General features: G+C 38.8%; 1 protein-coding gene across 1 annotated transcript in view; it reads right to left on the bottom strand.

The window, feature by feature from the left end:
• RNF150 (ring finger protein 150) overlaps nucleotides 1-13,828 on the bottom strand; it is a 270,616-nt gene that overhangs the window by 88,731 nt on the left and 168,057 nt on the right. Inside the window, exons 3-4 of the mRNA XM_078069256.1 lie at nucleotides 8,011-8,082; nucleotides 5,694-5,776 (exon numbers count right to left, since the gene is read on the bottom strand). Of these exons, the coding sequence (XP_077925382.1) occupies nucleotides 5,694-5,776; nucleotides 8,011-8,082 (155 nt within the window). The remainder of the gene's footprint in view (nucleotides 1-5,693; nucleotides 5,777-8,010; nucleotides 8,083-13,828) is intronic.

Genomic DNA, 13,828 nt, shown 5'->3' on the forward strand with positions numbered 1-13,828 from the left:
GCATTTAAAAAAAAGAATATGTAAAAACCAATTTTTAGTTAGCCAGCTTAAATTAGATGCTTAAATCAAAATCTTAGTTTCTTCACTGACATTTTCTTTTTAATAAAAGTCAAGGCTAAATTAAAAACACAACATGCACACACACACACAACCTCCAGACTAGGAGAATGGGGAGTTAGTGTTTAATGCTCACAGAGTTTTACTTTGAGAAAATGAGTTCTGGAGAAGGATATTGGTGGTGGTTGTACAACAATGTGAATGTACCTCATGCCACTGAATTGTAAAGTTAAAAATGGTTAAAAAGGCCAATTTTATGTTATGTATATTTTACCACCCTTCCCCTTCTCCCTCCAGAATCATCTAAGTGAACAGATAACCTTGCTCAGGACAAAACGGACATCCTGTTGTGAAGAATGAGGAACCTGACAAGCCCTGGACCCACAGACCACTCACTGACCTTGACTCAGAGGCTGCTCAGAGTGGCCATGGCCATAGCTCGCCTTCAAACATTGGAAGCTGGCTTGAAGCTCCAACACTAAACAGTAGGAGTGCAATGCTTCCCAGCCAGAACTATTTCAGAACAGGTGTTACTAGTTGCTTCTTTATCCAAACACTACCCCCTGGTCTAAAACATAAAATACAAAGACCTCAGTCAAAGTACAGGCAGTTGTCACAATGCCTTCTACAATGTCCTCCAGGAAACACTGTTTACAAAATGTAGCTCCAGGAGGGAATCTGTCGTCTGGGAACTTTGTTTAGGAGCAAGGTAAAAGTGGCGGCACATCTACGGAAGGTAATAACTTGAGTTTTAGAGGATTTTATTTGCAATCCAACTGGCCCCCGGGGGCAGGGCATGCTGCCTCCGGGGGCCACTTCCACACACCCAGATGATACCGACATGGGTTGTATATGAAACACTGCTTTCGTCTGTCTTCTCTAGTGGGGTGGGATGCTGAAATGTGAACAGCGCATCCATGGATTATTAAGTAATAAGCTAAAGGGAGCCAGGACACATTCCTGTTTAACCTCAGGAGAAAATTCTGCCTGGCTTGCGAAAATGTCCTGACTCCTGAGGAGCAGGTTCTACATAAGCACCAACGTCCCAGGGGCTTTGGTTGGTTTATTTAACTTAGACCTTGATCAGCATCTGCCTACGGACTCAGAGGCCAAAGGAAGCTCAAGATGCGCCACTAATAATCTAGAACCATTTCTAACAGAGTTCTAGATTAAGTGAAAAGAGCAGGATAATAAATGATGTTGACAGTAGTATCTCAAACTTACAAAAACAAGTATAGAAAATAAAAGCAAGGAAATATACAAAAATATTAGCAGTAGTTATCCGCAGGGGGGAGTTAGGTAGATAATTACATATTCATCCATCATACAAATTTTCTATAATGAGGATGCAATTGGCAAAGCAAACCATTGTTAGAATATGAAGATGTCCTTTCTTCTGGGGAGCCTTTCTTGTGCCTGGTATCGCTTCCTCCAGTTTTTAAAAATCCATTTTCTATTGTTGTTGCACATCTCACTCTGTGTTGTGATTACTTATTTAAGTTCCCATCTCTCTCCCACACCAGACTGACTGCCTTTAGAGCAGGGATCAGGCCATTTATCTTTTCAACTCTGGTACTTCTTACTATTCCTGGCACACAGTTGCTACAAAATAAATGTTTGTTGTTGCAAATGAAGCATTTAGTTAGTAAAACGTTTATGACGTTTATGACAAGGGTCTGCTTGTTACCAAGGAGATTTAAAATTCTTCCTACATCATAGAAGAATTCCCAAAGTCAAAGGAAAAGACAGTAGTAGAAACTAATATCCTCCTAAATTAGTGATAATGCTGTAGGGATCAATCCGAGAAAGGAAAGAATTTTACAGGCACCTAGGGTGTGGATGCATACATTGTCTTTTTTTTTTTTTTTTTTTTTAATGGCAAACAAAGACTTTTGCCCTGCCCAAGGAGGGCATATTCTTTCGGAGCAGGAGTGTTTGAAACTGGGTAGGTAAATAGACTGAAATGAGTAACCACTGAAGAACAGTGGAATCACCATAGGATAAAAGCTCTGGAAAAATCTGAGAGCTCAACTTACTCTCTGGACAAGGGAAGACGATACAATTTCAATTATATGCTTCAGTAAAATATCTTCTGTAGCTAAAAATGATAATCACAAGTATAAACCTGACTCACAAAACCAGCCCTAAAATACACTATCATGTAGATTTCGGCATATATATGCTCTAAGCAAAAACCAAAGTTCTTTGGAAAATAACCCAGTGGAGTATTAGGATCAAACCCAAACCACAAAAGTTAGAGCTGTCTGACCCTGAGGTGCTTTGCGTACTGCTGCGGCCGCGCATGCCCGGCTGGCCCCACGCGTGGGGAGCCTCCCCGGCCTGCGCTGGAGAAGGCCCCTAGGGGAGACAGAGCAAGGGGGAGACGGTAAGTGTGTATGCGCATGACTCAACTTTAGTAATCGCCATGATGACAAAGGAAGAGGGGAAATCATTTATTAATTCATCCTAATTTGTGCAATGGTTTCTAAAAGAGGCAAACAAGAGAATGATTCTGAAAAAAATCACGGTACAAGAATATCCTGAAGCGATTTGGAAAGACACCCAAAGTGGCCACAATAGAGAAGTGATACACCCAGCGGGTGAGGAGTTAGGAGGCCACAGAAAAGAGTATAAAAGAAGGAAGACAAAAACGGGATCTTTTTTTTTGAAATGGTTTCTACTCCAAGGAGATGCAAAAAATTCTGTGGGTGAGTCAGCCTGGAAATAATGAGAAAGACAGTCTACAAAGTTCACAGGAGCTAGGGCTTAATAATACCCCAGAAGAAATTACGTAGCAAAAAGCATCTGCCAGTGCATTTGTTTGATAACATCCATTAGTGCAAACTGTCTGGCAGAAACAAGCAACAGGCATCAAAATATCTCGATTTTAAAGTCAGCATGGAAAAAAAATGGATGAGCTCTTCAAAGAGTAAGTATAGATATGGCTCATCTAAGATCAAATAAGAAATAACTCTAAGTTGTGCTTGGTAATTCTCAATGTATTTTGTTATTTAAAGCCGGGCCTACAGTAAGGAAATAAAAGCAGATGGACAGCAAGAAGCTTGAAGCAAAAAGTATCAAGAAATGGAGCCGAGAACCAAATAATAATGTAAAAAGGGAAGAGTTTTAGGCCACACTGAACTGGCCTAGGGCAAGGGCTATAGTATAAATAAAATTAAAGTTCCTGAAGTTGTTGTTGTTGTTGTTTTTAATATTAAAAAGCTATTTCCTTGGTTAATATTTCCAAAAATTATATTGTAAGAGTTCTGGAAAAATAAATCATGACAATCTAAACACTCCTAAAGCAATGTAATTTGTCATAATTAAGAATTGAAACCAGCCAAATGTTGCACAACAGGGGCATGGTAAATTGAATTGTGGCACATCTATCGCTTGGATATTATGCAGCTTCTAGTAATTCAATGCAGTAACGTGGAACAGACTCATGACAGAGCTCCAAATGAAGAAGTTATTTTATACAGTATGGATTATGGAGCTAAAGTAATGCTATATATAGTTTTAAAAACAGATTTTCTTAATTACGTTTAGATTCTCAGGAAAAAGTTGCAATTCAACTTAAATTTGCTTTGGATATTTTTTATTAGTAGTACCCTCACAGGGCTCTAAACAGTCTCTAGGAAAGCAGGTTCCTTGCTTTTAACTATGAGGGTTAATAAAACCCTTAGTAAAATATTGCAGAGATAATAGACGCTACCCTGAGAGGCTCTCTGTGGCTCACACACTGCCCGCGATTCTTTGCCAGGTTTCTAGAAGTCACCAAGTAAATACCAAGTGTAATGTCTAAAGAAATAATTTATATATTCCCTCATAGGAAGAAAACCACCAAGTCTTGATGTGTCCCAATTTATGATTTTGTCTTAGAGCTAGTCAAGCATCTAGAACCTAAGGAAAGTGAATCTCAGTTGAAGGCTTTGGCTGGGGCCAGCACAGTGCACTCTCCCCAGGGCCGTTTCCTGATGATCAATTTGCCTAAAAGCATTTCAAGAAAGATCCATCCCCCTTGGGAGTTTCTGCATCTATTCACGTATCCTGTCCTTTTTTGACACTTCTTTGTCATTTTGGGTTTATTAAACTAATTCCTCTACAGGCATATTTTATTTCTTATTTTTAAGAAATAGTTCTTAAAGGTGCATTGCTTTATATCTTTGTGTATTTTATCTACTCTATTAAGTACTCTTGGGAATTTTTTAAAAGATTTTATTTATTTATTTTAGGGAGGGAGGGGCCGAGGGAGAGGGAGAGAGAAACCTAAGCAGAAGCCATGCTGAGCGTGGAGCCCGACCCTGAGATCAGACCTGAACCAAAACCAAGCGTTGGGTGCTTAACCAACTGAGCCACCCAGGTGCCCCTTAAGAATTTTTAAAGCTCATCTTTCTGAGTGAAGAACCTTTCTTCAAGGGATAATTTTTTATTTTTAGGATACTTCACAGATGCAACAACACTAAAAAAAGAGGTTTTCAATTATAGGAAGACAACTTTTATGCAACTTTAAAATATCTGATTTTATTGAAGTATTTAAACTTATTTAATTTTAACTATATTAAAAAACTCAAATACCTTAATGGTAAATTTCAATTAGGGAGAAAGATTAGGGTTATATGAAAATCACTTGGGAAGTGTTTCCAGCTACACATGTTGGCATCCTCCCCTAGATTCTAGAAATTTTGGGGTGACTGTCACATTTCCTTCCTGCTGATAAAAAAATAAACAACACCGCCCCCCCCCAAACCCAAAGGAAATGGAATTTGCTTTTGGCTTCCCATTCACTCCTGACCATATTCTGGCTGTTGATTTCTTCATGATTATTCACAACTTATAATTTTTTTCTTTTAGAGAGAGAGAGGGAGAGAGAGAGGGGGTTGGAGGGGCAGAGGGAGAGAAAGAATTTTTTTTTTTAAGATTTTATTTATTTGACAGAGAGAGACACAGTGAAAGAGGGAACACAAGCAGGGGGTGTGAGAGAGGGAGAAGCAGGCTTCCAGCTGAGCAGGGAGCCTGATGCGGGGCTCGATCCCAGGACCTGGGATCATGACCCGAGCCGAAGGCAGACGCTTAACGACTGAGCCACCCAGGCACCCCGGGAAGAGAAAGAATCTTAAGCAGATTCCACACCCCCAGCACGGAGCCCAACTTGGGGCTCGATCTCACACCAGAGATCATGACCTGAGCCAAAATTAAGAGTCAGACGTCTAACCCACTGAACCACCCAGGTGCCCCAAATCATGATATAATTTTATGAGTTCATTAATTAAGTTAAAACAGCACTTGTGAAGGTAAGAACTGAATCTGAATATCATAATTTTGTTGTTAAAGAAAACTCATACTTGGAGTCACGTCATCAAATTCCCTATCATGAGGTTCTAGTTCATAGCAGTATGCTTCCTTTGGTACAAAAAGATCAGAAAAATATTTATTTCACAAGAAAACATGTTTTCAAGGAGAAAGGTTACACAAAAAGAGCAAGCTTTTTGATTGTTCGCCATCTAAACCCAGAAACGTTTGGGCAGATTGACCTTGCAGGGCTAGGCCAAGAGGCCAAGCAGGTCTGAGCCAGTGAGGCCAGCAGGCACTCTCCACACACACCCCATTCAAAAGCAGGCGGCCCAGTGACTCACCGGCAGGGCAAGATCCGCACAACGTCATTGGGCTTGTACCCTTCAATGCAAACTGCACAGTTATCAAAATCGGGTTCTGTCTCCTGCAACAGAGAAAGTACAGATGAGTTGACTTGTGTAGCTTCAACTCTGTGTAAATACGCAAACAAGCAAGGAGAGCTTGCCTGGAGCAAGGCTTTCAATCGTCTACGTGCCAGTTTTCTTAATCAATAATTGACTGTATTTGGGCCCATTTTCCATTCCTTCCAACCTCCACTTTTTGTTTCTGGGTTCCACTGCAAGTGTTTTCATGAGGGAACAATTTTTTAATGTATTGTTACTAATAATGATATTTATTATGATTGTGAGAAAGCAATTTTTAAATATACCATTACTAGGAATGCTATTTATTATAACAAGAGGTGACATCAAAATCTCAAGGATGAGAAAAACTATTTATGGAGAATTGTCGGAATGATACTTAATCTATCAATTCCTTGGGAATCTTATGTATACAACTCTAGAACAATGGTTTTAACTTTTTATTCAATCTCTTTCAATACCCCAACATATATTCCTTATGTGGTAGTCCCTGTTCTTTTATGTTCTGTTGAGGGGAAAAAAGTAATGAAAAATATACTTTAAATTTGTAATGCTTTTTTTTTTAGATTTAAAAAAAAAATTTATTTGACAGAGAGAGAGAGAGAGACAGAGAGAGAGGGAACACAAGCAGGGGGAGTGGGAGAGGGAGAAGCAGGCTTCCCGCTGAGCTCGGAGCCCGATGCGGGGCTCGAACCCAGGACCCCAGGATCATGACCTGAGCCGAAGGCAGACGCTTAACGACTGAGCCACCCAGGCGCCCCAATTTAGTAATGCTTTTAAATGAATTTCATCTTATTAAGTTAACTCAATAGTATTTTTATATAGTTGAAAAACAGCAGCTCATAGTGAAACAAATCAAGTATTCGGACTAGAGACAACACCTGGTATACGTGTAGACTTGTGAATCCCTTACAATGCCCCAAGGAGCCCCAAGTACATGTATCGCAATCCACTGCTCTAATATTTCTTCTGGGGAGAAGAAAGACCTTTAGAGGTCTGCAGGCCTTGGACTGCATTGCTTCGTTGTTCCTTCTCAAGATATGCTTCTGCTTCTGATGTGGTTATAGCAGCATTATTTACAGTAGCCAAGATAGGGAAGCAGCCCAAGTGTCCACTGATAGATGAATGGATAAGGAAGATGTGGCATATATACATACAAAGAAATTATTTTATATATATTCGCATATATATTATTATATATATATATATATATATATATAAAATGGAATATTACTCAGCCATAAAACAATGAAATCTTGACATTTGCAATAGCATGGGTGGATCTACAGAGTATAATGCTAAATGAAATAAGCCAGTCGGAGAAAGACAGATACCATATGATTTCACTCATATGTGGAATTTAAGAAAGAAATGAAAAAAGAAAAAAAAAGGAAACAAACAAAAAAAAACAGCCTCTTAAACACAGAGAACAAACTGGTGCTTGCCAGAGGGGAAGCGGGTGGGGGGGATGGGTGAAACAGATAAAGGGGATTAGGAATACACTTATCCTGATGAGTACTGAGGAATGCGTAGAACTGTTGAGTCATTATGTTGTACACTTGAAACTAATATAACACTCTATATTAATTATACCTGAATTAAAAAAAAAGATAGGCTTTGCTCTTGGCTTTAAGTCCTCATTCTCCAGCAAAGGAAGCTGCTGTAATGACTTTGGGGTTGTAGATGCCAGATTTCAGAGGGACTGAATATACTTCCTGTATTTACTGCAATTATCAGTGGAGGACATCACACAACATATAACACTTTCCTCCTTGCAAGGATTTATGGAAAAATTTTCTCAAATCGTTAATACTAGGAGCAACCATTTTGTTTTTACCTTGTGGACTGGGATGAAGTAATCAGATACTGTTTGAATATTTCTTCCTCCATTGCATTGGCTGCTAGAAAGCCCCAACCTAAGTTTGGGATCCATTTTTGTTACACATTTCAGGTAATGTACTTATGTACAAATTTTATCCTAGCTTCATCTATTTTTCCTATACTTACCTTTCAATCTCTTACATTTTCTTTCCAACTACTTTGTTGTCCTACTGTATGCATTTTATAAATTGTTTTAAATTATATTTAATACAGATGGGTATAATACCAGACCCAGGCGAGCTATCTTCACGTGTTCCCCTTCTCCCTTCCTCCCCTCTCTTCTACCCTGGCTGCTGGAAAAGTCAGGAACTTTTTTGAATGGTCCCTCACCAAAAAGAAAAGAGGCTCCTGTTACCTTGTCACCCTTCTTGATGGTTCTGACCTGGAGCTTGCTGATAGCTTTCTTTGCTGCATCTCCCAGTCGGCGCTAAAAAAAAACCAAAAGCTCCTTGTTAGTAATAAAGATGTGTAATTCTTGACTTTGTTTCTGATGGCATTTAATAAACCGGGGGCAGCTATCTCTGAAATGCACAAGTGGCATGAATGTTAAGGACAATGGCTGGAAGAAATGGGGCGGTGATATCTGTGCAAAGTGGATCTAGTAATTGAGGTCTATTAAAGCGCTGTCATCGAGAGAAGCTCTTCATGCCCAATGTTAAGCAAGTGGCAAATGGCCTGGAAAAATCCTGCCCTACAGTGACTCCAGCACAGGTTACATTTATGCAGACTAGTGCACACACACAGAAGTTTAGTAATTTGCCACTCTAGCCATTTAATTTGTGACAAGGAGATAGCCAGTCTGGAGCAGTTGGAATAAATTTCATGCTCTCTTTTTCACAATCAGGGTTTACTGTTTACTGCTTGTAGATTTCTTTCCATATGGAATTTTAAGGAATTTCCTTTGCTTTTATAGACCTAGCATAGGTTTATCTATTTCATCTGTACTATCCTATCCCATCACATTCTTCCATGCCAATTTCACCTCCTCTGTGTATGTTTAAGTGTGGGTGTGCCTATAGGAAAATACATAAAACATACATGTTCAGCTTAGCAAATAATTATAAAGCAAACACCTGTGTAACCAGTCACTCATGTCAAATAATATATTAGCACTCCTTTAAAAGTTTTTTTTTGATAGAGAAATGAGCCCTGCAATCATGTGATGATAGGGCAGTCAGGAAGAAGGGGAGTGGGGGAGGGTGGTGAATTAAGTTTTAATCTGTCAACATTTGCTTGTGTGCTTCTGAGCTTCCTACATGTAGCAGCTCCTTCTTAGGTTTGTGTACTATGACCCTGTAATAGACATGTATTTGCAGCAGTGAAACATATTTGAAGGCTATGATAAATGAGACAAACATTTACACGGAATAATCACTTCCTTTCACTAATTTTGTTCCCTTTAGGAACAACACTCAAGCTTCTTTCTTTTCTTTAAAATTGTGAACATATCCTAGTGAACGGTTAACATATCCTGCGTACCATGCTAAAACTTTATATGCAGTATCACTTTTATTCTTACAACCCTGTGAGGAAAAAAAAATACTATTTTATAGAATGAACTGAGACTTACAGAGCTTAAGTAAATCGTTTATCATAATCAGTGAATGGTCAGTCAGAATCTGAATAAAATGAAGTCTGACTTGAAAGCCAGAGCTAAACCACCACTCTAATTATTCACTAAACCACCTCATCAACAAACTGGCCAGTCATCCAACCAACTAACATCCTCCCAGTCAGCCAGCCAGCACTCAACTGACATTTGGCCAACCAGCCAACCAACCAATCACTGAGCAGCCAACCAATACCTGGCCAGCCAGCTAACCAGTTAACCAGCCATTCAGCCAGCCAGCCAAGCAACTAACCAACCCAAATTTATTAAGTATTTATCATATGGCACTTCCTTGAGCATACAACAGTTAAATAAGTAGAAGAGAGGTGTTCTCCTTGTTAATTCATTTTCTTTTTGATATTTTGTCATTAGTTTCTAAAGTGATTACTGGCAATTTTAACAAAAACGTAAGTTTGGTTCTGACCCAAAAGGAGACCTACATACATTTGAGATTTATGCAGAAGTCCATGAGAAGCTAGCAAACTAAGGTTGCAGAAAAACAAGGAGAGTCTGTAATGATAAATACCATGGTGGTGGGTGGACATTGAGAGGGAAAAACACGGAGATGAAACTAAAAAAGGATGGAACTCTCTGTCCTCTGCTCTTCCTCTAATTCCTGCATGATCATCCTTTGATCTAAACTCAGGCCACTTCTTCAGGGAGCTCTTCCCCCATGTCTCCCAAGAGGGAAGATCCTTCTAGTCTATACCTTATGGCACCTGGTCCCTCTGCTTCATAGCACTGTCAAAAATTTACGATTTGACATTTGTTTTGATGATCGATCTCTGTTAAATTTCCTTCAAGTAAACTCCCTGAGGGCCAGATTGTGTTTATTTTTGCTTCTCATTGTGTCCCAGCACCTAGAATAAAGCTCCCTTTGATAACTGACAGTCAATCATTCCACACGTATTTTGGATCACGTATTTTGTCCCAGGCATAGCTCTGCGTTATGGAAAGAATGGTGGTGAAAGGAGGCGTCTGGCTGGCTCAGTCGGTAGAGAATGCAACTCTTGATCTCAGGGTTGTGAATTTGAGCCCCATGTTGGGGATAAGAGAATACTTAAAAGATTTTTTTAAATCTTTTAAGAAAAATGGTAGTGAAAAAACACACATAAATTCCTGTTCTTTTAGCTTACAAGCTAGTGGCAAAGCCATAAATGGTTGATGAGTGAATAAAATTCTAAACCAAAAGATTTTTTTTAAAGCATGGAAAACCATCTATGAGATTTAGCCAGTTAACGGGAAAATTAATGGACAAACTATAAGCAATACATGTGGTAAGATAAGCAAAGCTGTGATCTTGGCCTTGGCAAAACCAGTCAGTCTCAACCAAGAGTTGCTTTTCATTGAAGAAGCCTGGAGCAGGAATTAAAAGGAATAGAGAGAGGGCTACCGAGAGTAAGTTACCAGGAATTAAGTGCAACAAACCTGCAAAACATTACGTTTAGAATAAGAAATCTGGACCCAGATAAACACATGTTGATTGTTTTTCAGTCAAGAGCTCAGGTATTTTTGCAACTGTGTTTATTTATTTTTTATGATTTTATTTATTTATTGGACAGAGAGTGAGAGAGAGAGAGAGAGAGAGAGAGCACAGGCAGGGGAAGCGTCAGGCAGAGGGAGAGGGAAAAGTAGGCTCCCCTTTGAGCAGGGAGCCCGATGCGGGACTCAATCCCAGGCCCCTGGGATCATGACCTGAGCCGAAGGCAGACGCTTAACCGACTGAGCCACCCAGGTGCCCTGCAATTGTGTTTAATTATATAATATCTGTCCCCAACAGAATCACTTCAACTATTTTTTATTTTCCAAGGCAAAGCAGAGCAATTAAGTGGCAAATATTATTTTCAAACAACGGTCACAGAGTATACTCAAAGGAAGATCAACATTTCTTAAGGAAGTGAACCAGAAATTATTTTTTCAAAGTTTAATTTTATCTAAAACATTTCTTTTAAAAGTTTTTCATAAATTTTTATTGAAATTCAAAACATAATTGAGTACAGTTTTTTTTTAGTATAAGTCTACTAATGAAGAGAATGGAATTGTTTTTGGTGGGAATAACATTTCCTTTAACTGGGGTTCAGAGTTAAGTGTTTCCTATTATCAGAATCACTTGCTGATCTGTAATGAGGTTTTATGTACTATACTGATTACATTGTTTTCTATGCATAATTCTGTGTGATAGATATTACAAGGGAAAAATCATGAAACATAAGGCATAACCCCTGTTCTCATGGAATTTACAATCTGTTCTCATGGAATTTACAATCTGTAAAAAAATTACCATTGCAGTGGGAGAGCAACCTTAATAAATATAGTATAGCGTTACTGCTTTAGGAGAGAGATGAAAGAGTTTGTTAAAACTGCCTAAAATAATTTTTAAGACAACTTATATAGTTCTGAAGAAGGACATGGATAAAAAAGTGAAGCTAGGCACGTCCTCAATTTTATTAGAAAATCGGTAGTGTGGCTTATACTAACTTACACTTTCAATATTCATTTTCTTTTTCACGTGACTATCTCTTAGTATTCTGTTACTTCATTATATAGTAGCTATTTTTTTTTGACACAACCCAAGAGGAATGTCACTTTTTTTTTTTTTAAAGATTTTATTTATTTATTTGAGAGAGAGAATGAGACAGAGAGCATGAGAGAGGGGAGGGTCAGAGGGAGAAGCAGACTCCCCACTGAGCAGGGAGCCCGATGCAGGACTCGATCCCGGGACTCCAGGATCATGACCTGAGCTGAAGGCAGCCGCTTAACCGACTGAGCCACCCAGGCGCCCGGAATGTCACTTTTTAAAAAAGTTTTTATTTTAATCACCGGTGCTCATCATAGCAAGTGCACTCTTTAATTTCTATCACCTACTTCACCCATCCTCTTAACCTCCCCTCTGGTAACCATCTGTTTGTTCTCTCGTTTTTTTCCCTTTGCTCATTTTGTTTCTTAAGTTCCACATATGAGTGAAATCATATGGTATCTGTCATTATCTGACTGATTTATTTCACTGAGCATAATACTCTCTAGCTCCGTCAATGTCATTGCAAATGGCAAGATTTCCTTTTTTATGGCTAAATAAATTTCCATTGCATCTATACACCACATCTTCTTTACCCATTTATCTATCCACGGACACTTGGGCTGCTTCCATATCTGGGCTACTGTATATAATGCTGCTATAAACACAGGGTGCATGTAACCCTTTGAATTAGTGTTTTTGTATTCTTTGGAGAAATACCTAGCACTGTGATTCCTGGAGCGTAGGGTAGCTCTATTTTTAACTTTTTGGAAACCTCCATACTGTTTTCCACAGTGGCTGCACCAAGTTTGCATTCCCACCAACTCTGCAAGAGGGTTCCTTTTTTCCCACATTCTCACCAACATCTGTTGTTTCTTGTGTTGTTGATTTTAGCCATTCCAACAGATGTGAGACAGTATCTCATTGTAGTTTTCATTTGCATTTCCCTGATGATCAGTGATGATGAGCATCTTTTCATGTGTCTGGTGGCCATCTGGATGTCTTCTTTAGAGAATGTCTGTTCATGTTTCCTGCCCATTTTTAACTGAATTGTTTTTTGGGTGTTGAGTTTTATAAGTTCTTTATATATTTTCAATACTAACCCTTTATCAGATATGTCATTTGCAAGAATCTTCTCCCATTCCATAGGTTGCCTTTTAGTTTCATTGACTGTTTCCTCTGCTGTGCAAAAGCTTTTTATTTTCATGTAGTTCCAATAGTTTGTTTTTGCTTTTTGCTTCCCTTGCCTCAGGGGACCTATCTAGAGAAAAGTTGCCAAGGCTGATGTCAGAGAAGTTACTGCCTGTGCTCTCTTCTAGAATTTTTATGTTTTCAGGTCTCACATTAGGTCTTTAATTCATCTTTACCTTTGTGGATGGTGTAAGAAAGTGGTCCAGTTTCATTCTTTTGCATGTTGCTGTCTGGTTTTGAAGAGACGGTCTTTTTCTCATTGGATATTCTTTCTTGCCTTGCCAAAAATTAATTGACCATATAATTGTGGGAGTGTATTTCTGGGTTTTCTGTTCTACTCCATCGATCTGTGTGTCTCTGTTTGTGCCAGTACCATACTGTCTTGATGACTACAGCTTTGTAATATAACTAGAAGCCTGGAATTGTGATGCCTCCAGCTTTGCTTTTCATTTTCAAGGTTGCTTTGGCTATTCAGGGTCTTTCATGGTTTCATACAAATTTAAGGATTATTTGTTTTAGCTCTGTAGAAAATGCTGTTGGTATTTTGATAGGGATTGCACTGAATGTGTAGATTGCTTTGGGTAGTATAAACATTTTAACAATATTTGTTCTTCCAATCCATCAGCATGGAACGTCTTTCCATTTCTTTGTGTCGTCTTCAGTTTCCTTCATCAGTCTTTCATAGTTTTGAGAGTACAGGTCTTTCACCACTTTGGTTAGGTTTATTCCTAGTTATCTTATTATTTTTGGTGCAATTGTATATGGGATTGTTTCCTTAATTTCTTTCTATTGCTTCATTATTGCTGTACAGAAATGCAACAGATTTCTATAGATTGACTTTGTATCCTGTGACTTTAC

Source organism: Halichoerus grypus, chromosome 3, assembly GCF_964656455.1.
Source record: "Halichoerus grypus chromosome 3, mHalGry1.hap1.1, whole genome shotgun sequence".
Classification (NCBI taxonomy): Eukaryota; Metazoa; Chordata; class Mammalia; order Carnivora; family Phocidae; genus Halichoerus; species Halichoerus grypus.